This window comes from Corylus avellana, chromosome 4 (assembly GCF_965113065.1).
Source record: "Corylus avellana chromosome 4, dhCorAvel1.hap1.2, whole genome shotgun sequence".
In the NCBI taxonomy this organism is placed as follows: domain Eukaryota; kingdom Viridiplantae; phylum Streptophyta; class Magnoliopsida; order Fagales; family Betulaceae; genus Corylus; species Corylus avellana.
The window spans coordinates 31,848,075-31,875,198 of NC_142493.1; the positions used below are offsets into that span (position 1 = coordinate 31,848,075).

Here is a 27,124-nt window from a genome sequence, read left to right on the forward strand (position 1 = left end):
TATTAACTTATGTGAAATTAAATATAAAAAAAAATATATTGACCAATAACATTTCTCATATTTCTTTCTATTGTTTGGCAGAAAAAGAAAAAGAGTGTGCATGTAATTAATTTGCCAAATGGACCTCTAAAGTGTACCAAAAACTTAACAAAATCAAAAAACATTTTTAGGCAAATATCTGGGACCTTCGTTGTTTTGAAGCACCAGCAGCTAGCCCAGGCTGCGACTTCATATTTTAATTTTCAAAAGAAATATAACACACACATATATATATATATATATATATATAAGGATAACTTCTATACATAGCTGGTGTAAATGAGCTCCTTCATGCTTAGATTATATAGGTTCCTTTAATTATTATTATTATTATTATTTTTTTTTTTTAAGAATGTGCAAGAGGGCTGAGGGTGGCGCCAGCCACCCCAAGTGGGAATGGAGTGGCCAGCCAGCCACCACTTTCAATTTTTGTTTTAAAAAAAAATTAATTGGTTTTTTAATTTTTTTTTTCTAAAATTTGATATAATCTGGTGTGGTAGTATTTTTTCTTCAAACTTAGGTTTATTCTAAAATGCTGATGTGTCACTTGCTGAGTGGTGGGCACAAAGGGGTGACTTTATGCCACCTCCGTATAGAACTCTCTCTCTCTCTCTCTCTATATATATATATATATATATATAAAAGAGCTTGTAAAAGAGTAAGAGAGCAAAGAAAACGTGGAATGATAAATGGGATATTCTGCTTCTGCGTTGTACTAGTTCTGACATTCAACGATTTCTGTATCAAAATAATAGATGATGCTCCGCTACTTTACTTTACTTTTTTTGCTAAAAGTTGGCACGTCGAATGGTCCATCCATCTGGATGCCTGCAATTTGAATTGCAGATCGTAGCTTACTACTCAACACAGCCCAATAAAATAGAAGAATAAATATAAAATCAGTCTATATAATTTTACCTATTTGTAATTAGCACTTCGGGATATAAAATTAGCTAAAAGTAAAAACTCTAAAGTGATAAGCAAAAAATATATAAATATATCTCTACACCCAAAATTTTAGTGAAAACCTTTAGAGTGTCATGTCAATGCCAATCATATTATAATATAAGTCATTTATAATTAAAAATATAAAAATAAAATTTGAGAGAATTTGACCAAATGGAAGTTGGCAAAACCACCCTCAATGGTCACTTTTTTTCTTTTCTTTTCTTTTTTATATTTTATTTTTTAATCTATATGACATGTGTCGTAATATGATTGGTGTTAGTGTAGCCAGTTGATGATTTCTGTCAAACTTTCGAGTTGAAGTTGGGTGCAAGGACTAACATAGATTTTGCTTACCACGATGAGTTTTCAGCCACTTGTTATGCTCCATAAAGCTATGAGTGAAGAACTAATTTGTATTTGTTCCCTAAAATAACCGCTAGAGAGAAGACTAATAAGGTTTGGATGGAGGAGATGAGAAATGCTAGAAAGCCAAACAAATAAATTTAGAAAAAATTTTAAATTGATGTGGCAAGAGTTTTTAAATTAAAAAAAAAAAAATGCAATTCTCTATTTCTTGTCTACTACATCAGTATAAAAAATTTTATGGATTTATTTGTTTGGCTCCCTATCACTTCTCAGAGGAAATACCTAGCTGTATCAATAACATTGTACTTCTAGAATAGTTTGCTCTTTGATTTTTCTAGTATCGTGTTTTTTTCCAATATGAATGAAAGAATCAGAAAGCTTTATTAAAAAAAAAAAAAAAAGGTTGTATTTGTTTCTTAAAATATATTGCTCGCATGTTAAATCTTATCATATGTTAATGAAGACCAATATGTTGAGCATATATTACTTGTTCTTTTGTATTTTATTTGAGGAAAACCAATGTAGACATTTAATTTAAGTTGGTAATCATGAAGCATAAATTATTCCTGATTCCATCTTGAAATGTAGTTAAAAAAAGGGTAGAACACATCTAACGGTATTATAATTTTTTTGCAAATTAACGTAATATTAATGTGACACTTGTCATGTTACTCATTAAAATATGACATGTGTCAATGATAATCTATATAATATTTATCATGTTTACAAATTGATATGATAATTCAGGTGACAATCAACGATTTTTAAAATGTAAACTGTTACAGGATAATTCTCAGGAGACATATTTTTATAAAATATAAACTTGGGGTTAATATTTTACGAGACATGATTACAAAGGACGCAACTTGACCATTTTTAATCAATTTGGGGTTAATGCAACAATGCGAATCGTGTTACCTTTTTTTTTTTTTGTTGATGTCATAACCGCAACTCACAAACTAATGGGGAGGTGTCACGTAATAAGATTTTAAAAAAAAATGAATAGTGCCAATGATGAAACAATGATTGTCCAATTAAATAAAAATAGTTTATAAATTGTTGTTTAACTCGTGTACACTTCTTTTATTTTTTTATTTTTTGTTGGGAAGGAAAAATTTTAAATTACACAAATAAAATATTAAATTCTTCATAAGTTAATGGAATATACCAAATCGCGATCAAGCTTAATAAACAATTTCTTTTAGAGAGTAATTTTTGCACACCAAGTAGATATGAACTTAAGCTAAGTGTTTTTTTTTTTTTTCCTTAAAATTATTAACTTACGAAATTACTTGGATTCAATTTATTTCATGAAGTTGAGTTAATCTTTGAATTTTACTTTTTATTTTATTTTATTTTTTTTAACTTTTTTCTTAAAAAAAAAAAGACAATGTCTTCTGTAAATCTTTATATCCTCTTGATTGTCTGTTCATCAAAATAAATACGCGGACCACTATGTCGTGGATTCAAAAAATCTATTGAAAAAAAAAAAAAAAAAAAAATTCTTCCAAACCAATCTGGAGAAAATATCCTCTAACTCATTTAAAATAGTGTCAAGTGTCTATAAACATTTAAAACGTTAATTTAAATTAGTAAACTGCAATTAATGACTTTAAGAATTTAATGTAAGTTTTAATTATTTATAGACACTTAACACTATTTCAAATGGGTTTGAAGATATTTCTTCTAAACTGATTTAAAGAAAATTTATGTCCTTAAAAAAAAAAAAAAAAAAAACTTCCATATGAGTAAATCTAAAATGATGTCAAACTACAATAATCACATTAAAAAATACCCATATAATAAAATATGTACCATATAATAATCATAGAAGGGAAAGCGAAGTCGACGGCTAAAATTGCTGGTACGACAGGTGGGCCGAGAATCTGAGTCAAAATCTATGGCCGGCGGCCCAGTCTGTTTGGTTTCCGTAGAGGGACTGATGTTGACTGAAAGATAGGAATTTAGGTACTCACGTGGTCTTTCTCACGGTAAAATGGGACTGTCTGATGGTCTTGTCCTTAATCTCATTTGTTTGACAAAGCAAATGAGATTAAAAAATCAATCAATTAATCATCAATAAGTTGACGGTAACAGATGGTAAAAAACAGATTGTTAAATGAAATTCTACTTAACTATACATATAGCGCATATCAAATCAAAAAAGTGGAAGATTTTGTTTAAAAACATGGAAACAAGAAAAAATCTGATTTGATTTGTCTTTATTAGCGGATGATATGGAATTTACATTAGACAACATAAAATGTCATAATCTTATTAACCAACGGAAATGATGAGATAATGTGTGCAATAAGCTTGATAAACCATTTGTAAAAGGCAGAGAATATGAAAAAATGCAGAAACTGCATATATCTTTTTTTTTTTTTTTTAGTAAAATAATGCAAGGTCAGTAAGTTTATACTTATACTTTGAATTAGATTCTCATAAAAAATTTCAAACTCCATACTTTCTCTGCATATATTTGTATTGTTTGAAGCATCTCTCAAGAAATCTTAACGACGTGTTTACATTAGTAAATCAATCACATGCATAACCATTTTTACGTGACTTTTTTTTTTTTTGACATGTCCGCACAAAGAGGGGGGAGGGGGATTCGAACTAGTGACTTCTACTTCATAAAGTGTGGTCCCAGCCAATTGAACTATCTCTTGGGGACGTGACTTCAAAAACACACATTTACATAACCACATAAAATAAAGAATATCTTACATGCTTATGATAACTTGGGAAATATTACTACACTATAAACATGCTAAACCATTTTACAATGCTATATTGTGCATATTGAAGTAATCATTTGTTAATTTTTTTCAAAACCTGCATTCAACCAATTATCTAAATTTATTCTCTATTTTATTAAAATAATCGTTTGTAATTTTTTTTTTTAATTCATTTGGTTACAAACCTGTCTCCACCAAAAACATCAAATGGACCACCCACTTGCCGCTAACATACCCACCACATTGCAACGGAAGCTTTTTTTTTTTTTGGTCTTTTAATTAACTATTTTATATACAAGCCCAAAATGAGACATTCCAATGTGAATAGCCAAGTCAAGTCAACCAAAAAGGCAGCCTGAGGAGCGACCATTCCAGTTGAGAGAAGCTGAAAGCAACCAGAATTGTGTACTTAAATTTCTAAGGCTGAAGGACGGATTGGACCTATAGGTAAACCTAAGTACATTGTTATATTGGGATAATTGCCAATCGCGAATTGCAATTTTCAGTCTTTCACTTTCATAGCCTACCGCACTCCTTAAACATGGATTGGGATTCTTGGCAATATCCTTGAAATTGCCCATCAATTTTTTAAAAAAAATTTTGGTCATTCATTTTTCATCAAACAGCCACCAATCCGTCACGTGTCTCACTTAATATAAAATAATAAAATACTATTTAAATTTTAAAAATAAATAAAAAAATAATAAAAAAATTTTAAATTTTTTTTAAAAAAATGGGGTGGTTCGGCCGCCCCTAAGGCCAAACCCATAAATCAAAGTGGCCTTGGCCACCCCTAACTAGTCTTTGGGGGTGGCCGAAGGCACCCCCTAGGGCCACAGGGGGTGGCCCCCCTAAGGCCAAACCCATTTCGGCCACCCGTAAAGGCCAGTTGGGGGTGGTCGACGCCACCCCTTAGGCTAAGCTGGGGTGGCCAAACCACCCCATGTTTTTTAATAATTTTTTTTAAAAAATTTATTTTATGTTTATTTTTAAAATTTAAATAATATTTTATTATTTTATATTAAGTGGGACATGTGGCAGATTTCTAGTTGTTAGATGAGAATGGATGGCCATGATTTAAAAAAAATAAAATTGATGGGTATTGCCGAGGATCCCAATCCCTCAAACATCATTCCGTCCAAAGTAATTCTTTTTAGCCTACCAGCGTCCTACTATGGCGGAGTCTATTTAAAAAATAATAATAATAATTAAAAAATGAAAAAGAGTTGAACACTGGTAGGACGCCTGGCATTACTCTTCTATCCATATTCTTTCAAAATAGAAATAAGAATAGGTGTAACATTTCTCCGTGTAAAAAAGGGAGTGCCCATGTGGCTGCCAAGCACAATGTTTTCATGACCCTACACTTTGTTAATGCTTTTTGAAATTTGCTTTTTTAAAAAAAAAAAAATTAAAAATGAAAACGAAAAAAAAAAAAAACCTGTCATCAAAATAGTTGATTGAATTGATAATAGCCGTTACTGTCGGTCCCCACCTCCCTGATTATTGTCATTCTAGTCTCTGGTGGGGCACTTGCAGTCGGAGGGCCAATACATGCCAATTTCTTACTTTATTAGGCCGTCTAACTTTCAAACCGAATCTAAATTCTACAAATTTCTGTAACAAGAAGCCTGACCCCAACGACCCAAAAAATAAGTACAACACTAAATAATACTTTTTTTAGAAAATAAAGGTAATACTTTTTGTCCGTTGAGGTCCAGCTCATTATCTGTGTAGGCTTTTTACGACTAGAGATTAGGCAAAAAAAAAAGAGGAAAGCATCTACTAAATGTATTCCACATAATTAAGGTTGTCTATATATAGCTTTTTGTTTCAACGTAAAAATATATTTTAATTTTATTTAATTTTATTTTATTTTTTGGTTGTATTTTTCGATATTTGATGTGACTAATTTCGGTTAATTTCTTTAGTTTTGGACAATGGATTTCGTTTTCAAATTTCGTAAACCATTTTTCAAGTTTTGAGTTTATCTTCCTCAAACTGCAAGACCCCCACCAAAAGTTGCCGAAAGTCGCTGACTGTTTTCCGCTGTCACTCATTTTTTGTACAAGCCAAACGTTGATAAATATTGAAAATATTTTCCGATGAAAAAATTTTACGTCAAAACAAATAGAGCCTAAAACTAAAACTTCTAATGATTTTGCCTAAAAATTGTTATTTCCAACAGTAACCTAGGTGTGCATAACTTGGGCAAACATGGTGCCAAGTGCCAACCGCCTAAAATGACCAACAATAATATAAAGATTATTAATAAAAGGCGTTTTAAGTTACAAATGCCAAACACAATATATATATGACATTACATGATTTCCCAGGCAAATCGCATATCACATGCATGATATAATTTTAACTTTACCACGCTAACTGTGTGTACTTCAATGCATGATGTCTGGGAAATATATATAACCATCCTTCCATGGTTCACATTACATGAAAGTTAGGTTCAACACCATTCCTCAACCCTAAGTCAAGGGGTTCATAAGAATGATTCAAGGCACAGACAAGATGGAACTACTTATCATTTGTTTATGTATTTAAAGCTCAATTTAAAAAAGAAATAGTACCCACAAACCATTGCAGAAATCTTTGCTGATATCTGCAATCTGATTTAATTAGTTCCCAACTTGAACCATCCTTCCATGACTCACACTCCATGAAAGGTAGGTCAAACATCATTCCTCAACCCTAGGTCTCATCAGAATGATTCGAGGCACAGACAAGTTGGAACTGCTAAACCTTTGTTTATGTATTTAAGCTTTAGAAAACAAATAGTTCCCACAAACCATTAAATACCCACAACATGTCCATATCATTCATCATTACCAACACAAAATTTTCAATTAACACTATGTCCATGCAGTATACAATTTAACAAGTAAAATGAAATGAGTACCAGAGAAAGAATGAGAACAAAATATATCTTGTACTAACAAGATTTTATAAATACAATTTTTTTATTGATTTAAATAATGCTTTTAATAACAGGGGAAAACAAATATCATCTTGTCTTAATCATAATTTTGCTCAGAGTTCAAATGAAATAAAGTACCATTTCAAAATTTTAATACATTTGACAATGAAACTTCAAGTGTGATGTGATCCATCCAGAATAAATGGGTCCAGAAACCTCTGTCCTCAACAAAAAGCACATGTATTAAGCTATTTCTAATTGTAAATGGTCTAGTGGTTCAGAAGACTTGACATGAACATAGCTATGCATGATGCAACAAATTTACGCACTGAATTTGGCATGAGAAGCTTGTTGCACAATTTGTTCATAATTACAACCAAGAGAAAACAAATATAAGCATATTAAAGTTGGCTTCTTAATTATATGTTCTTCTGTCAATTTTATTCTCTTTTTCCAGCAATTAACAATAGTAGTCTTCTCTCACTATGAGAAAAGAAAAGAGAAGAGAAGGGTAAAAGAACCAAGTTGCTATTGGTTTCAAACTAACTTCTAGGGAATCACACTTGCCAGATAATAATTTGTTTATTATAATTCATACAAGATCTAGAGACATGTGAAACGTTTTTCATACCAACTAAGCAAAATATTATGCACATAATGAATGTTTCTTCTTAGTTGAATCAAGAGGCCAAGTTTTTAACTAAGGCAGAGTTATCTAACCAAGTCAACCCAAACTAAGGTCTTGCCTTGGCCATTTGAAAGGTAGAAGCACCCAATATTTATCACTTGGTGAAGGGAGCTACCAAAATCAGAGGAAGAATAGCAGATAGGGTTAGCTAAAAGAGTGACCACGAAAAATGTAAGGAATTTTCTTATTCCCCTTAACGTACAAGCAATGTTTTAACAAATTTCTGAATGAACCCTAGCATTTTGGCATTTTTTAATACCTTTAACAGAATCTGAAGTTTTAACAATATTTACCCTTTGTAAAACATTGGAATAACACATTTCACAAACTCTAAGTCAATGTTTGCTCAATGCATAATAGAATGTTCTTTTACACTAGACTTTCAGGTTAAAAGAGATTAACAAGTAATAATCATGCATGCTTCAGAGGTCAATGATGTACTTGAATAGAACTTGCATTATGAAAGGGTTTATCTATAGATACAGAAAATCGTGGGCAAATTTTCAAAATAGCCCTAAAAGAAAATCTCTACCACATATAAAAGCCACACGAATGTGGCACCAAGCAGTTTGTATTTGACTCTGCCATTGATATCAATCCAATTTCCTTTCAGCCCCCCTGTAGTCCTATAATAGACACAGCAGCAATCACAAGGATCAGAACAGTTAATTCCCTTCCATCTCATTCTTTAGGGAGAATGATGAATGCAACAAATCTAATCCAATCTCCATGGCTTTCTACACAACCACAAACACTTGCTCTTTATGCCTCTAGCACATCGTTGTGCAGTAACTTTCCAAGCCACCAAAGAGGTCCATGTCCCAAGTCTAGAAACAGCGCATTCTTTCTCACTCAGTGCTCTACAAAACCAGGCATTGACAGCAACAATGCAACGAATAGGAATCCTGCCATTGAACGGGATTCAAGTTCAAAATCTCAACATTTGGCAACTCCCACACCAAATCAAGCACTCACATCTACTTGTTCAAGAGGTCTGGTGCTTGAATTGGGTCCCAAAAACTCCTGGGATGGTAAAGAAATTGGCTCACCAGTTGTAAAAAGATTCATAGGAGACAATGAGGAAAGGTGGTACATGTGGTACCATGGAAGGTCTGACGGTACCAACACTTCCGATTCCATTGGATTAGCAGTCTCGCGCAACGGAATCCACTGGGAAAGAGGGGCAGAACATGTTAGATCGTGTGGGGATGCAGGTTTGGTGATGAATTGCAGCAAGAATTGGTGGGCTTTTGACACAGAGAGCATTAGGCCTTCTGAGATGGTTATTATGTCCAGCCCAATGTACAGTGCTGTTTACTGGCTTTATTATACAGGATATAGTTCTGAAGAAGCTAACTTACCAGGAGATCCAAACATGTTACAAAACCCAGAAAGAGTTCAGAGTGGAGACAAGAAAGATGCATGTCATAGAATTGGCAAAATTTCAAAGTCTCTGCCAGGCCTGGCATGTAGTCAGGATGGTAGGCATTGGGCCAGAATTGAAGGGGATCATCATAGCGGAGCACTGTTAGATGTGGGATCTGACGAGGAGTGGGATTCTTTGTTTATTGCCGCACCTCAGGTTGTTGTGCACAGCAATGATGATCTCAGGATGTATTATCATTCATTTGATGTCAAAAATGGGCAGTTTGCTCTTGGAATTGCAAGGTCCAGAGATGGTATCAGATGGGTGAAGCTGGGGAAGATAATGGGAGGGGGGTCAGATGGTTCTTTTGATGAGCTTGGGGTCAAGAATGCATGTGTGGTGAGAACCCACAGAGAAGGAAACTATTTGATGGCATATGAGGGTGTTTCTGCAGATGGGACGGGGAGTATTGGGCTGGCAGTATCTCCAGATGGACTGAAGAATTGGAAGAGGCTTCAAGAAGACCCAGTTGTTAAGCCTTCAGAAAAAGATGGATGGGATAATAAAGGAGTGGGATCCCCATGTCTGGTTCAGATGGAAGGCAACGTAGATAAATGGAGATTGTATTATGTAGGTATTGGGCATGGTGGAATGACTGGGATCGGAATGGCAGTTTCAGAAGGCAGTAACATAAGAAATTTTAGAAGATGGGCAGGATCTCACTTGTAAGATAAATGTATAGTATTGGTGTATGTCAACATATCTCAATAATTGTTCAATCAAACTATTTTTCACTCTAGATCATAACACAAAAGTAGAATGTGTCAAATTCAGCTACAAAGCAAAGGTTGGTACTCTATCCCTTGGCTACACTCCATCTCCATGTGTGTATAAACACAACCCCATAAATGGAACATAGCACCGGTATTTTCTAAGGTAAAGCATAAAATAGGATAGAAGGATCTGATGTCAAACAAAAGTTACATGTCAAATACTTTTAACAGATAACTAAAGAAACACCCAAAATTCTTCTGAAACTCAGTTTTTACTAGATTTGAATTTAAAGTCCAAGTACCATTAATAACCAGCATGGCTTTCTAACTAATAAGAAGGACCCAAAAAATGACCAATTCACGTTCATAAAGCATTAAGGTTTGAAAGGTGCCACAGGCACCGCATTACTCGTAAACTCAAACAAAGCATTCTGTCCCAAATATTTGAAGTCAGGCCAATCAAATCCATAATTGGAAACCAACTCCATCTGAGATCATTCCAACTGCTACCAACAGGATATCATGGCTATGTTTAGCAACACACTCCTCCTCTTTCTTTCATTTCTCCCGAAAAAGTCGACCTCTTTTTTTCCTATTACCAAACAACCATCTTCACTTTTCTCTCCCAAAAAATTCAAATCTCCTTTCACTTTTATATCACATCAATCACTTCTTACTACTATTCAAACAAAAAAACTCACAACAAAACTCTTTACCAAACGGACCCCCTATTTATCCCTTTTGATTCAATCTACATTTTTTCCTGCCTTCCCTTGCCCATATACCACCCTAAAGATGAATCAAACTGCTCCTCCTTAATGCAGCAGTCATTACACTTGACCAACCATTTTAGACTTCATATGTCCTCCTATTTTGCCCCTACATCATGTCAATGCAGTTATTACTTTCTTGTTATTCTTTGCACTACCACTCACTGACGGAGTCCACCAGAATACTTGTTATGCAGAATATTTTCTCTGCTATCATTTATCCACTGGCTCCTGGGATGGAGCTCAAGATCACGAAGTCACAGACCAGCATGAAGCTTTGTGAAGCTTTGTGATTTCAATAAGTAGTTGTGTTCTTCTCAACTACCTGCAGTTCTATTTATTTAAGTTTATTTAGGATGCTATTGTTTACGGTTGTTATAGTTTATCAATAAGAAGGCCATTGCCTAGAAAAGGATGTAACCGAGCATTATGATGATTATGCAAACTATTGGAAATTCCCCAACATTCTTTAGATGAGTCGTCGCTTTACTCAGTAGTGAAACTATACTGTTCATGCTACTGCTTTCACTGCCGGTCCTCTGTTCTTTGCATGGTTCAACTTTTGTTGGGTCAATTTGGAATCAGAGCCAAAGATTCCTTGTCGTGCTTACTTTCCCAAAAATGAGTACCCAAAAAGTGGTAGACCTTACAGTGTGTCCCGTCTCACCCAGCAGCAGTGAGATGATTTATTGCTGGACGTAGCCCAACAACTTGGGTCTCTATCCAAACGTGTGGACACTATGTGGATCCATATGTTTGAGAAACCTGAAGGCTTTGGTGAGAACAAGAAAGAAGATGATGTTGAGAATGGATTGCAAAAAGAAACTTCAGAAGGAGGGGATCACAACAATGGAGAGAATCCACACCAGACGTACAATACCCCCTTCCAAAGGTCTAGATTCATTCCCCGTTCCCATACACATGAAGGAGTACCGCATTAGAGGTTTAAGACACCATTCCTGGAATGGAAAGAAAGTCTTGATGGGCGCATGGATGATGCTACAAAACGAGTTCGGATAGACGTGCCAGATTTCCATGGCAAACTAAATCCATATGCTTTTCAAGACTGGATCACGTCCTTAAAAAGACTATTTTGAGTGGTCTGGGCTGGCAGCGGAGCGATGAGTTGGCTTTGTTAAAATGAAGTTAAAGGGGCAAGCTCGAGTTTGGTGGCAAAGCATCGAGGGGCAGCTCCATCGTCTTAGGCAATGTCCAATTGCTGATTGGGATGAGATGAAACTCAAAGCTTCAAGAAAAATAGCTCCCCATCAATTATGAGGAGTCCCTACTCGAAGAGTTGCTGTTTCTCCGTCAAGGAGGCTCATATGTGGAAGATTATACCAATAAATTCCACAAGCTGAGTATTCAAAGCAACATTATACCGATAAATTCTACAAGCTGAGTATTCGAAGTCATATTGCTGAAACAGAGAGGCAAACTAATGCAAGGTATAAAGCTAGCTTGCAAGATGACATCAGTAAAGATCTTACCACAGTACGCCTTGCTAGTGTCGAGGAAGCCCATCAATTGGCTTTGAGAATTAAGCAGCAGAGTCGCACTACCCAGCCCAGGCGTAACATGAAGAACTGGGGAGTCTTATCCCCACGAAATTCCACCGCTGCTGCAACACGTCCCAGCAATACAGAACGGTATACTTCAAGAGGAGCTCCTACACCAGATAGAAATGTTATGGAGCATGATGAAAAAAGAAAAAGGCAAGATGGTAATTGGCATTGGCAGTTGACCTAGAATAGCTTGGCTAGGAAAGCCTTGTTAAAATCAAAGATAAAGTGATCAGCAACCATAGCTGATAACTATGGTTGCTATGTCCAAACCGAACCTCTCTAAGGCAGGGCCTTTTGGACCCAGTCCTACAGAATAAATTTCGATCTCGTGCATCGCACTTTTGAAATTTCTTTACACAGAACTAACTGGAAAATGAGCAAACCTTAAGACTAAGTCCTTCACCACTTGGGACAACCCCTTGGGATTAAATCAATTCCTAAACCTTACCTAATTAAGAATTAGAGATTCATTAAAAATGTAATTGCATAACAATTTTGGAGATGAGATTTTCTTTTTGTTGGGTAATAAGGGAGTGTTCACGAAAAGCAAAACTTCTTTGAGATAAGTTATACTGATTCATGAATATTGCACATATAATATATTGCACATCAATTATACATTATCATGATCTATAAATTTGGTTCATGTATAATTGATGATATTTGAAAACCCCACATAAATAATTATGGAAGTTTGTCCATATAACGTAATATTGTTACTTTCTGTTCTTCTGGATACGTTCCAGAGACATTTAAACAAGCACATAATCCCCGAAAATAGCAATATAGAATTTCGACTTGTGTAACTCGAATTTGACATCGGCTCTCAACCTAAATGTTTAGTTTTCTCAAACACAAAATGGAATTAATATTGGTTTATCCAAATTCCATACTCAGTTAATAAATAAATAAGCAATCTCAAAGTATTATTAATCATAATAAAAGCAATAAACAATGATAAGTTGGAATCCAATTTACCATTGCGATGAGAACTTGTTGCAGAATCAGCTACTCTGAACTCGTTGCAAAATCTTAAGCAAACCTTCAGAGAGAGAGAGAGAGAGAGGGGTGGGGGTTTAAGCTGTGCACTGTGGAGTAATTACCGATCGTGTTAATTGTCTTTTTGCTAATTAATAAAGAAAATGATATTCGACGGCATCCACGTGGCGGAAAATGAAGTTCGACGCATCCACGTGGCGGAATATAGAAAGTAAAGGTATTGCCACGTGTGACGTCTTCCTAATTGAACATGTTTTACAATAGAAAATGGACAAGCAAACGAATTGGAAAAGATAGTTAATTTACTAGGAACGATGTAAACACAACTTTGGCTCAATTTTGGTATTTTTTTTTTAAAAAAAGTAAATAAAAAATTATGAAGTAATAATATGCTATGAGGTTTTTTTTTTATTTGGTATTTTTCTTCGGAAAAATTGTCTTTTTTTTTTTTTTTTAAATGGTCATTTTGAAGAAAAATACCATTTTATTTTTTTAAAATACCAAATAAAAAAAGACCAAATATTTTTTATTTTTTTATTTTTTATTTTTAAATAAAAATATAAGAGAAAAATTGAGTTAAAGTTGTGTTTTTAAAGTGTATCTCTATCATTTCTCTTAATTTATAAATAAATGAATTGAAAAAGTAAAATTAAGGAAAGCCCAATAGTTCTTGGGTCATTATAACGGGCTTGCACAAGGCCCATGCTAGTTCTTGACTGAGTACCACCCACCACATTACCATTCAAAGCCCCACTGGGAACAAGGCAAACCCTTCCACCCACCACCCCCCCAAAAAAAAAAAAAAAAAATGCGGTGTGTATAGGCTCACAAGTTTGTAACAGGTTCACTTTTATGATGTTGGCTTTGGATTCAATAGCAAGTTTGTAACAGGTTCACTTTTATGATGTTGGTTATTCTTTGCAGTATTGTTAGTGGTGTTGATCCCCTAGAGTCGAACCCAGTCGGGCCACAAACGGTGGCTTGCTATTGTGCTTCACCGGAGCACCAATGTTATACCCAGAGGTCACTTGGAACACACAAATCCAATCAAAAAAAGGGTTAAAGGGTCAAATAGATTATTAAACGAAGGTAGGTCATAAGTTACAAATGATTATTATTAGTATCATATATACTTCATTAGCATGTTTTTGTGCACTAAAATATCATATGCCTTGTCTTTGAAACTATGCCCTAACCATTTTCATAACATACTCATTTTCTGTAATGGCGTAATAACATGAGCAATACTGTTTTCTTAAAAATGCATATTAATTTTGGAGTATACAATCTTTTGATTACTTATATTAATCCAAACTCATTGCATTGGCTAAGTTTCATTCTTGGACTATTCACTAAGTCGTTGACTTAAATAGTTACTTCTTCACTCATCAAACATCTCGGTGTTTTACAATTTAGCTGATTTATTAAAAGGGTAAATATATCATAAGTTCATGAGTCAACCCGTCAAAATAAAAAAATTCATAGGTTTTTTTTTTTTGACTTTTTACTCCCTGGATTAATCGAAATGGCAAATAAATTTTCACCGTTAAATTTTTGTAATGCCCTTTAGTCCCTATCAAAACAGACAGTTTTGCCAAGTCAGCATAATAAATTTTTATCAATTTAATTTAAAAATTAAATATTAAAAAAAAAAATTGAAGGAGTGGCTAGCATGGGGCAAACCACCCCTTGCCCACCCCTGGGGTGGCTTGCGGCCACCCCATAGGGGTTGGGGGTGGCCAAGGGTGGCAGCCCCATCGCTGGCCACCTATTCAATTTTTTTTAATATTTAATTTTTAAATTAAATTAATAAAAAAATTATTATGCTGACGTGACAAAACGGTGCGTTTTAATTATGACTAATGGGTGTTACAAAAATTTAACGGTGAGAATTTATTTAGCATTTCGATTAACCCAATGAGTAAAAAGTCTAAAAAATAAATAAAACTAGAAATTTTTCAGTTTTATCAAGTTGACTCAGGGACTTATGATATATTTACCCTTATTAAAAATACAAGTTAGAGTTGTTCGCAATGTCGAGAATGTTGAGCAAAGGGCTTGTAGTGGCAGATTTATGTTTAGTATTGTCTATAGTATATTTGATATGGGAATGCTATGTATTTTTCTTGTGTTCTCCTAGTGTCATCCTGATTCTAGGTGAATATTATTTTCTAAAAACCAGGTGAGAGAAATAAGAATCAGTTTCTTTTTTTATTTTTTTTAGAAAATAATATACACATAAGATCAAGAGGATACTAGAAAAACACAATGAGAATACCTAACATATCCCTATTCGATATTGTCTCAACTCTAGAGGCTCTAAGTTTGTATAGATGATAGAAATACATTATTAAGGTATAATTACTTAATTAGCATTCGCTTCGTATCATTATTTCGAACTCGTGCCGGATTGCGGCTAAGGAAGTTAACGATTAATTACGCAATCGAGATCCTTGCTTCGAAATGGTTCCACCAAAGACTGTTTTGGTGTTCTTTTTAAAACAATTATGTATATTATTTATTTTATAAATTTTAGATTTTTTGACTCAATTCCAATAAAATTTGTGTGGTAATCAAACTAAAACTAAAGAATATGATTAGGAATTCCATTTTAACTCATTGTATTCCAATAATAACTATTCCTATTTCTAAAGGAATGATCATTTTGTATACATACATGCCCTAAATATTCTTTTAAAAAATTTTAGCTAAAATAAATGGTGGTGGACTGCCATTTATTATTATTTTATATTATTTTTAGGACATGTGTTGCGATATAAGAACATATGACGTGGACTGCCGTTAATTGGAATGGACAAAAATTAATGGAGTTGGTGATTCGGTCTTTTCCAAAATCCGAAGTACTAAATTTGTCATGTTTTAAAATTTAAGAAAATATATATATATATATATATATATATTAAAACTCAAGTACCAAAAAAAGTTATTAACCCTATAAATGATGCGTATCGTTTGTCCAGATCGGAGGAGATACCAAAGATAAGAACTACACACGAAGGAATTTATGACACAAGAAAAGTAAGAATTAATTGATGTGGCCTATTTTAACAACATGGTCATTTAAAGCTACTTTAAATTTTTAATAGTCTGTCCAACGGTGAATAAAGCATGAAATGCTAATGCGTGCAACTACTCCATCTATCATGCATGAACGGATCCAAGCCATTTTTATTTTTTTATAGACAAATATTATATGATCATCTCTCAAAGGTAATTTCAAGCCGGCCCATCAACATTTTAAAACCTTAGCCGGCCCTAGGTTTTCTCAGAGAAAAAACTAGACCAGTGGGGAGGAGGGAGCTCCCTTTGCCCTCCCCCCTACTCCCCAATCTTCTTTCCTCCCCCTCTCTTTCTTGTTTTTTTCCTTTATTTTTTCTGTTTATTTTTTTAGTTTTTTTGGCTAGTCCAATTGCTCCGGCCATCTATATGCTTATTTGCACTGTCTCCGTCCACTCTACACTGTGCTGTCCCATTCTTCGCCCCCTTAGAATCGATTGGGCTTTTTGCCTCGATTGGTGTAATTTTTTTTTGGTTTTTTATTGCATTTTTGTTTTTTTGTTTTTTTTTAAATAAGAATTTAACTTCTTCTTAGATCTATTTTCATGAGTGGTATCGGGGTGAATGTTTTTGTCCTGACCTTTGGGTTGAGGATAATTAGTTTCGGTGTGAGGGTTTTGCCCTTATGACCAAGAAAATAAATGTTGGGAATATAGGCTACCTATGTATTAGATTGAGTCTATATAACTGAAGTTTGAACATGAATTAGCGGATGTTGAAGTCATAGATATGATTAGATTTTAATATTTTAATATTTGTTTTTATGATGTTATAATCTTATAGTTTTGACTATGATTTATTAGAACTTTATGTTTTCTGATAATGTAAGGACTTTATACTCTTAAATCTATTTTTCAAAGAATAAATAAAAAAGACTCCCATAAAAAATCAAAATTTCCAGCCGGCCCTAAATAAGTTCTTTGCTTGAGCCCACTGATTTATATATTAATTGTACAAACCACTGCAACATTAGTGAAGGGGTCCCATATTCAGAGATACATATTACGAGGGAGGATACGCAGACATGTAGACAATAATTACTACCAGTACCACGACAATACTGGCATGCTTACTACCCCACGTTGTCTTTATGTTTTTTCCTTTTTTCAATACCACACGTTTATTAAACATGTAACTTGTTTATGACCAGAAATTTGTTTAACTTAAATCTTAATTCTAAAATTATGTGTCAAATTTGCAGGTTATGGGTTAAATTGTCAACCATAAATTAAGTTAAACTTAAAATTTACTTAAAAAAAATATATATTGTATAAATGTGTCAACCCGTGAACCCGGTTAACAAGCGAACCCATTTATGTCAAACCTGAACACAACTGAAACCCATTTAACCTAAACCCTAACTCTAGAATTACATGTCGTGTTCACGAGTTGCAGGTTAAATTGGTAACCCTATTTACGATAGGCTTTTTTAAATAAAATTAAAATTGATCAGAAGAAAATTAAATTCACTTTATTAAATTTAGGGATAAATTTTGTTAAAATTAAAATATATATATATATATATATCTCTTTCAAGGAATCAACAAACTCCAGATTATAAATTTTGTTAAAATTAGATAAAAATTTCTCTTTCAAGAGCCAACAAACTCCAGAAAAACTGGAACCGATGGAATGGGTTCTACCTTTCTTCCTTTTCTTTTTGAGAAATTCATTAATTAATCTACACCTCCACGTATAAGTTTTATAATCATAACTTCCAAATTTAAAAATTTACAATATCCATATCTTATTTTTCAACTCTTTAAATTCACCTCTTTTAGTGCAAGTAAGTTTACCCTTTCTTCCTCTTTATTTATTTATTTTTTTTTTATACCTTATTAATTTTTGAAATTAGGATTACAAGTTACAATAATATGTTGGGATCACCTGGTATTTCATATTCTTCCATTCATTTTTCATATAATTTTAACTATGAAATCCGTAGAACTCACATCTATATTTGCATGAATTCTACATATTTAATAGTTATTATTATTATTATTTTTAAATGATCTGTAAAATACAAAATGGGATCTCTAATATGTAAAGCAGGAAGATAGATGTCTCCCATAGCTAGAGTTCCATGACTCCATGAGGGACATTAACTGAAAGCTGCTACCATCGGGACAGTAGCCTGACGAAAAACAAAGTGCACTAAAGCCCATCCATTTAAAGCATCTTCAATTGTGTTAAAAAAAAAAACCATCTTCAATTGTACACTCTTTCCAAACAAAGTTCGTCATTCTCCCCTGTTTCTGCAAGGTAAATAATAACGTTCTGGCCTACGTCTGCGTTGAAATAAATAACAAAATAAAAACACACACAAAAAATAAATAAAAATAAAAACATGTTCAAGTGTGACGTAAATCCATCATAAAGTCGGCGGGCCCATTACTTCTTGACTTCATGTGTTGGTTTCGGAGTTTCCTTACATATTTATGTGAGGAGTTGAGTTGAGTAGCCGATTTTGCCTTGTTTAATTAAAAGCCACGCGTAATGATATATACTAAGATTATTCGGTATTTTACTCATCCAAATAGAGTGTAGTTAATTAGGACTCTTTAGAAAATAGAAATTCTAATAGAATATCAAACGATCGACCCGATTGCTCGATCAATCGATGATTTTATTGAATGATCGATGCTAGCTAATTGGGTAGAAGGCCTATTTTGTGCACTTTTAGATTTAAGAATGTTTTTAATTAACTTAAATAAGGACTAATGATATTACCTTAATTACATAGATTTTGAACTTAGAAACTGTCAAGACGTATACCAAGGAGATCTTCACGACCACGATGAGTAAATGAAGTCGATATGGATATTTGTTATTAATTAAGATTCCATATAGCATGATTATTTTATGTATTAAACATGCATACTCACTGCTTACATGAAATACAATTTAAAATTATGTGAACTCTATTTATGTGTAAATAGGAGATGATCGAATAAAAGAAAGTCGAATCGTGTGAGTTTTATAAATGCATGTATATAAAAGACAAAAATTAATTGTATCATATGACATACACTACAAGAAATATTTTTTTTTCTGACGTACTGTTTCTGACGTGTCAGGCAGTCGGACACGTCAGAAAACGTCCCTGACGTGGTGTTCCTGACGTGTCTCGCGCGTGAATAGTATCAGTGTCAGAAATGGAAAATTTCTGACGTGTTGATTTATAACACGTCAGAAATTTCTGACGTGTCACAATTTGACACGTCAGAAATTTTTTTCTGACGTGTCAAATTAAACACGTCAGAAATTTTTCTGACGTGTCACAATTTGACACGTCAGAAATTTTGGTTAATTTTTTAAATTCTTTTCCACCCCCCAATATATTTTTCTTTAGTTTTTTTGGAACTATACCCGAATTTTGGATTACAATTAACCTGATATACAATTTATCCATCAATCATTGCAAATAATTCTAGCAATTTTTCCGTCAATCTATACAAATAACATAAAAAAACTTAAAAAATATATACCTCATTTCAAGCACATGCATATATATAAACCTAAATATTTCAACCACGTTAAAAATATAAACCTATATATACATTATCTTATAGGTTTAAATTTTTTATGTGCAAATATAATGCATATTCATGCATTATATATATATATATGGGGACCCTAAAATAATTAAATAACTAGGTTAGTTATTTAATTAATATGAAGTTCCAATATTCATGGATATGAATTTGTTAGAAAAATTAAGGGGATAGTACCAAAGTGTGTATTTATTTGGAGTCTCTATAAGTTTCACAATGTTTGCAGTTTTGCAATTCAAAAGTGCAAACTTCGTGATAATATATAGGTATTAATATATACCTAGTAGTGTGTGCATTTGTTATATATGATCGAGGACCCTAAAATAATTAAAGAACTGGGTTAGTTATTTAATTAATATTCATATCCAATATTCATGGATATGAATTTGTTAGAAAAAATAAGGGGATAGTACCAATTAAAGTGTGTATTCATTTGGAGTACTGTCTCTATTTAATTAATATTCATGTATAACTTACAAATTAATAAGAGATTTAATGTACGTCTCAATATTAAGACTCATTCAATTTAAGTATTAATTAAACAAAGTATGGAATTAAATCTCTATAATTATCACTACGTGCTACACGTACTTAATTAGAAGGTCAAATGATTAAAATTGAAATTAAATAATGTTGTATAAATTATTTACTAATTAATAAGCCAACATTTTTCAGCTAAACAAACAAAAAATAAAAAAAATAAAACAACAATCCGGCGACATTTTAAAAACTATTATATTATGAAACAAAAACCTAGCTATCATCAGAAACATCATCTTGCATGCATGCATGTGCATATACAACGAACGTACAATAAGTAAATAACATTTCAAGCAAAAAAAAAAAAACAAACACCTCCATCAATTAATACCTACTCACAAATGCTCGATCAATCCAATATATATATTAACCAAACATCATACGGATTCATGACCAAATAAAACATAAATTTGATTAAACAAGACAAAATATATATATATATATATACCTACAGGAGATCGAGCTGGAGTTGATCGACGACGGAGAAGTTTCAGCCGGCCGGCGAAGTGATGGAGATGGCCGGAGCACGTCACGTGAGCTGGAGAGAGATAGAGCGAGAGAGAGAGAGAGAGAGAGAGAGAGCGCGGGAGAGGGAGCTGAGAGAGAGAGAGAGCGCAGGAGAGAGAGCTGAGAGAGAGAGAGAGTGCGCGGGAGAGGGAGCTGTGGGCGCCGGAGGAGAGAAGAAAAAAAAGAATGGGAGGGAAGAAGAAGGCAGGCCGGCGGGAGAGCTGAGGTCTGGAGGGAAAAAAAAAAAAAATGGGAGAAATCCCAAATTTAAAAGCAAGCCGGCCTGCAAGTCGTGGCCGATGGGACGGCCAGCAGGCGCTGGCCTTCCCAAGGCCACGCCTGACGCGCCAAGCTGGCACGTCAGGAACGCCTGACGTGCCAGCTTGGCACGTCAGTATATATGTATATATATATATATATATATAATTAAGTTATATAATTGTATTATATTTATAAATATAATTGTATGATATATATAATTAAGTACGTTAATATATATACTTAATTATATCCTATAAATATAATATTCTAAGTATATAGTATTTAATTATTGTAAGTATAATATATAATATATTGTAATTAACTTAATTATAGCAAAGGTTCTAATATTAATCTAAGTATTTTTCAAAAATCAAAGAAGAAGAAAAAAGGTTTGTAAATTAATATATAGTATTTAATCACAAAAGATTTTGTGTTTTCATCCCTTGAAGTTCCAATATCTCCAAATTAATTGAAAATGACATTTTATACAAAAATAGTATATCGACATGTTTATGTATATATATATAATATGTTTTGGAATGATTGGTTTTGTAAAGCAAATTTTCCAAATCAAAGTTATAAAAATGACATGTACGTGTACGTCAAACCTAAATTAAGGATATATAACGTACATTATCCTATAATTTAGCTCGTTCAATATTTTGGAATCTCCTTAAAATAATAAAATTAAGTAATTAACATGCATTAGGCATATTGAAGTATATAAATATTAAATAAGTTGTATAAACAAAAACAAAAAACCAAAAGAAAACAAAAATAATAATAATAATAATAATAAACATAATAATAATTGTAGAAATAAAAATTTCTGACGTGTCGTTTTGACACGTCAGAAATTAATAATTTTTATTTCTAATTAAAAAAATTGCGTCAAAATTAAATTTGGCTAAATTTTTACTGACGCGTCAAGTTTTGCCACGTTAGTAAATCCTGACGTGTGAACTTGGACACGTCAGAAAATAATTTTGCTGACGTGTCTAATTCGCACGTCAGTAATTACTGACGTGGCAAAAAAAAGACACTGTTTGCCACGTCAGAAACTCCCATTTTTTTTTGTAGTGATAGCGTGTTATGGATAGATAGCATGCAACCATAGGCTTACCATTACATGAGGAAGACCCAATGGTCCATCATTTATTTTTCTGTTGTTTGGCCTTAAATCTAATGGTTTTATAGATGATCGACACAATCACGTACGGGTGGTGGTCATAATAAACGGCATCATTAGTGGTGTGGATCACCCGGAACCATATCTGGTTGAACCACTAGCAATGATGATATGCAGCATCAGTGTTATACTAAAAGTCTCACGGGACAACTCAAACTCTATCAAAAAGGTTTAAGGGCTTCAGTAGACACTACATAGTTAAATTAAGACATGTTTACTTCAATTATCATATATTATATCTATGTTGCATCAGCATGACTTTATGCCTTGTCTTTTGACAAGAAACCCATTGCATGTTATTAACAATGATTTATCAATCTTTTTATGGAATAACCAAGTTCACCATATGAAAACATGTTTTTCTTATGCGTCTTTGATGTTATTCAGGATTGTGATTTGACATTTGATGATGTTTATTACATATTGTTCATGGGCAAGTTAAACTTGATTGATATTAATGGACAATTTTAGACAATTTGGTAGTGAAATGTGAGAAAATTGATAATTTGTACAAGTTACTTGGGAATATAATTACAGATGGAGTTACAACTTCCACTTTAGCATAATCAGATAGTGATGATACAGTTTTGTGGCATACGCGACTTGGCTGTTTAAGTGTGCACTATAAATTTGAACTTCATAAGATAAATTTGTTAAAATGCGTGAACTCATACAAATCGAGATCCTGGAATTTTATGTATGAAAACCAACAAAGAATGAGTTTAAAGGTGATGTCTTATACAAGCAAAAGTGTTGTAAACTATATTAACTTAGATGTTTGGGGATCGGTGACAGTATCTTCAAATGGGGATGTATATTATTTTCTCAATTTAATTGATAATTTTTCAATAAAGGCCTGAGATTATTTCATGAAGCACAAGTCAGGGTTTTCATATCTTTAAGCAATGGAAAGCGTAGGTGGAAAATGAAACTGGAAAAAAAGTAAAGTATTTCCATTATATTAGAGTATAAGGACGCTAAATTTTTGGAGTTATGCAAAGCATAATGAATGACTTGTGTGGACTCCACAAGACACTGAAATTGCTGAAATGATGAATAGAAAATTGTTGGAAATGCGAGATGCATAGGTTGAATGCAGGATTGCAAAAGAGTTTATGGGTTAAGAAAATTAATTATGCGTGCTTCATCACTAACCGATCTTCATTTATAGCAGTTGATTTCATGGTTACAAAAAAAGTATGGCCAAGGAAACTCGTTGATTATTCAGTTTTGAAAATATTTAGTTGTCTTGTATAAATTCATGTGAAAATGGGGAGTGGTCGAAATTAGATCAAAAGTCAAGCAAGTGTATATCTCTTAGGTTAAAAATTTGTGTGTAAGGGTTATAGGCTATGAGATATGTGGTGTTTGTTAAGGCCTATATGCTAGGAGAATGGGAGTATGAAGAATCAACTTACTGACAAAATGAAAACAAGTTGTGGATTGGTGGAGGTGAAGTTTGATGAGCAGAGTTTACCCTTGGACAGGCTAGACCACTAGGCGAGTGACGTGCTCATCTAGGGCCCCTGAATTAATAAAGCCCAAAAAAAAAAAAAAAATTGCCCAAAAATTTTTTTTAATAATTTTTTTTTTTGTGTAATTTAAGGCCCATTTTTTAATTAGGCCTAAATTTTTTTTTTTCATAAAAACTTAAGGCCTCTAATCATGATAAGTAAGTAATTTAAAAAATGTCTCAATTTAATAAGGCCCCAATATAATAAACCCATTGTAAAATAAGACCAATTAACCCAAAAAAGTAAATATTCTTATACTTAAAAATAGCCTCACCTATGCATCTGAAATTATTTGATATTAAAATATCATTTTAACCCTACTTAACCACCCACTTTCTTACGATCAACAGCCTCTCCTCTTATCTTCTTTTTTCTCTTTCCTTAGTTTCACTCAAAACAAAACGTGATGGAGAGAGATGAAGCAAGAGATAGAGAGAAAGGCTAGGCAAGAGAGAGAAACATGTGTATCAATGAGGTATTGATTCATTAATAATAATAATAATAATAATTTTTTTTGTAATGTTTATTTTTGTGCTTGATTTTTATGGTGGGTTTTGTATTGGTTTTTGACAAATTTTTTGGTAGGTTTTGTTTGAAACAGAGGTGTATCAAAGAATCAAGTGAGAAAGTTACTGCCACGGTATATATATATATATATAATTTTGTATGGGTTCTTGATAATATTTCTGGTGGGTTTTTTTTTTTTTTTTTGTTAGTTTGCTTTTGTGTGCTTCAGTTTTGGAACATGTGCTTAATTAGCAGAGATTTGGTGCGGTTCTTGGATTGATTCATAAAAAAATTTGATTTTTTTTATTGTTGTGTTTATTTTTATAAGGATTAATAAAAATGAGAACTCTAAATATAATAATAATATTAAAATAAATATTATTTGATTAATATATAAATATTAAAAAAAAAAGCCCATTTAAAAGTTTTGCCTAAGGCTCCAGAAAACATTGAGCCAACCATTCCCTTGGATAATAGTGATGATGAACTATTTTTAAAAGACTACGACTCTAAAAAGAGTCTTATTCTTTAGCAAATTAAAGGCAAAGAGAAATGTGACAGAAAAGAAAATTTTGCAGTTAGAGCGCCGCACAACATAGAAGAAAAAAATAGGTTGTGACAGTGAGAGAGAAAGAAAGAGCCGAGCCATTGCTTGTTCAAGCGAAAGAGAAGTTTGTCATTTTGTTTCCTCCTTTGAAGAATAATCTTTTTTTTTGTGCGAAAATGAGATTTTGATGTATTAAGTTTTTATTAATTTTTGTCTTCACTATTTTCAATTATATCTTAAAAGACAGTAAATTTTTTCACTGTCTCCTAACATTAAAGGAGCGCCCACTTGAATCTTGGTGTCGCAATGTATAATTATTTTGCCTTATTTATCGTAATTATAGCTTTTTGCAACAAAAAGAAAGAGTGGTGTTTAAATTTTGGATAATTCAGAAGAAATTTGAATAAAGGTGGTGATTAGATAACTTATTATTTAATTAGATAAAGTCCTACTATTAATTATTACATTGTGATGCAGTGCATGCAGCATAACACCTAACTATCCTGCAATTTTTGACATTTTCAGAACACAGGCGACCCAGATGACGAAGCATTCACCAGATTGAGTATGCTGTTCCAGTAATTCTTGTTATTCTCCCCATTATCATTATCCAAGCTCTCGATCTCTCCAGCCGTCGATGAATTCTGGCCGTCACAATTATAAGGCAAGATATTCGTGAAACCTTCCATGATATAAGAGAGAGGCATGTTTTCATTCCCGTCTGCATACCATGTACTTTCCATAGTACACGTCATGTCCTGCAATGCCATCGCCTCACACGATATTCTTTCTTTCGCGAAATCAAGTGCTGCAGTCTTTGTGCTTTCATTGAATGCAACAGTTTGGATGGGGAGTGGGTTCTCGGCCGGGAAGTTCAACGTTGACGTCGGAGACTCGAGGTCGTCGCCGGCGATTGGGAAAATGCCGGCACTCATTGACTTTGACCATGACCATACCCCTTGCCATGCTTTGAGTACGTCAAGGCATGGAGGTAGTAAGGGTTGAGCTGGGGTTTTGCTGATGAGCTGTGCCGGTACAGGGTAAGACACAAGCTGGGATTCTCTTACCAGTCTGGCTTCGGCTTCGAGCCGTGCGCTCTCCCACTGAGCCATGTGGCTTAAATTGGCCACGTCTTTGCAGTGGCCGCTGCCGGAGCACAGAGCATCGCTTTTAAGCTTGTGGGTCACAGGATCGATCCCCATCTTAGCAAGTCTTTTCTTCAGATGCGTGTTCCAGTAATTCTTAATCTCGTTATCGGTTCTCTTAGGCAAATGAGTTGCTATAGCAGACCATCTGAAACAAAAAAATCATGTCTAATGGAAAAGATCGAGGTGCTATTTCTTTTTCGTGCCACATTAAACAATGCAAAAGCTAATGAAAATAATAATGGCTGCCACAAAGAAAAAAATCTATCGTGATATTTTTGCGGCTACTTCTCAACTTTCACGTCACTTTAAATATAGTGACGTGTAAACATTAATAACAGAGGTGTCGTGTGAATACTACTTTAGGAACTACCTGTTCCCGAGAAGAGCGTGGAGCTGAATGATGGTCTGCTCTTCCTGCAAGCTAAACTTTCCTCTTTTAATGTCTGGTCTGAGGTAATTAGTCCATCTTAATCTACAGCTCTTCCCACATCTCCGAAGCCCTAAAACGCACCCAGAAAGAAGAAAAAGAAAAAACTGTTATTTAGTCGTACGTAGTCGTAAAACTATATTATATATATATATATATATGTGGGTCCTCGTAAACCTACCAGCCTTAGCGGGCAAGGCTCGCCAGCTTCCATGGCCATGTTCGTCGATGTAATCCAAAAGCTTTTGGTCTTCCTCTGGGGTCCATGGCCCTTTCTTCAATCCCACCTTCTCACAACATGGAGACCTGCCCATTTTGCTGACCAAGTAAAAGAACTTTAGGCCTCCAAAGTTCCCACAAGAGAGATCGAGGGGGCAGGGAGGGAGAGTCGGAAATGCAGCAATGGAAAAGAGGAAATCGTTGAGAAGAATATGGGTCAGTGACAATTAATATAGAAACGATAAAGAGCTAACTATACAATGATGATTGATGACGCACGAAACATTTCTTTTCCAATATTACCCTTGCCTTTATTAACAAAACCTACAAAGATTCTGGGTAGTTTTAGCATCCCTCAAACCTTCGAACCCGTCGATAGACAGATTATATGATGCACGCCAGGCGTTGCCAATATCTTTACCCGATTGAGTGAAGGAGGGAATTAC

The 27,124-nt window shown here is 33.6% G+C and overlaps 2 protein-coding genes and 1 long non-coding RNA gene across 3 annotated transcripts; 1 reads left to right on the plus strand and 2 right to left on the minus strand.

Annotated features, from left to right (window-relative positions):
• Positions 1-7,095: 7,095 nt before the first annotated feature.
• Positions 7,096-13,236, minus strand: LOC132176908 (uncharacterized). Its single transcript, XR_009439682.2, has 3 exons — positions 13,167-13,236; positions 12,114-12,292; positions 7,096-7,244 (listed from the first exon to the last, which is right to left on the minus strand). It is a non-coding gene; the product is annotated as an uncharacterized LOC132176908 (long non-coding RNA).
• On the plus strand, positions 8,142-11,102 carry LOC132176907 (uncharacterized). The gene has a single exon (XM_059589068.2). It carries the CDS (start codon positions 8,412-8,414, stop codon positions 9,807-9,809), a length of 1,398 nt encoding a protein of 465 aa, XP_059445051.2. The 5' UTR covers positions 8,142-8,411; the 3' UTR covers positions 9,810-11,102.
• A 12,163-nt stretch (positions 13,237-25,399) lies between the features above and the next one.
• On the minus strand, positions 25,400-26,883 carry LOC132177415 (transcription factor MYB106). The gene is made up of 3 exons (XM_059589721.2): positions 26,641-26,883; positions 26,403-26,532; positions 25,400-26,177 (listed from the first exon to the last, which is right to left on the minus strand). Exons 1-3 carry the CDS (start codon positions 26,771-26,773, stop codon positions 25,406-25,408), a joined length of 1,035 nt encoding a protein of 344 aa, XP_059445704.2. The 5' UTR covers positions 26,774-26,883; the 3' UTR covers positions 25,400-25,405.
• Between the last annotated feature and the right edge of the window lie 241 nt (positions 26,884-27,124).

What these genes read in the sequence shown, in the direction of transcription:
- LOC132176907 (XM_059589068.2), top strand. Translation starts at nt 8,412, where the DNA reads ATGATGAATGCAACAAATCTAATCCAATCTCCATGGCTTTCTACACAA.
- LOC132177415 (XM_059589721.2), bottom strand. Translation starts at nt 26,773, where the DNA reads ATGGGCAGGTCTCCATGTTGTGAGAAGGTGGGATTGAAGAAAGGGCCA. An exon ending in AGCCTTGCCCGCTAAGGCTG is followed by an intron (nt 26,533 to 26,640) that starts GTAGGTTTACGA and finishes GGTGCGTTTTAG; the next exon opens with GGCTTCGGAGATGTGGGAAG. An exon ending in CACGCTCTTCTCGGGAACAG is followed by an intron (nt 26,178 to 26,402) that starts GTAGTTCCTAAA and finishes TTTTTGTTTCAG; the next exon opens with ATGGTCTGCTATAGCAACTC.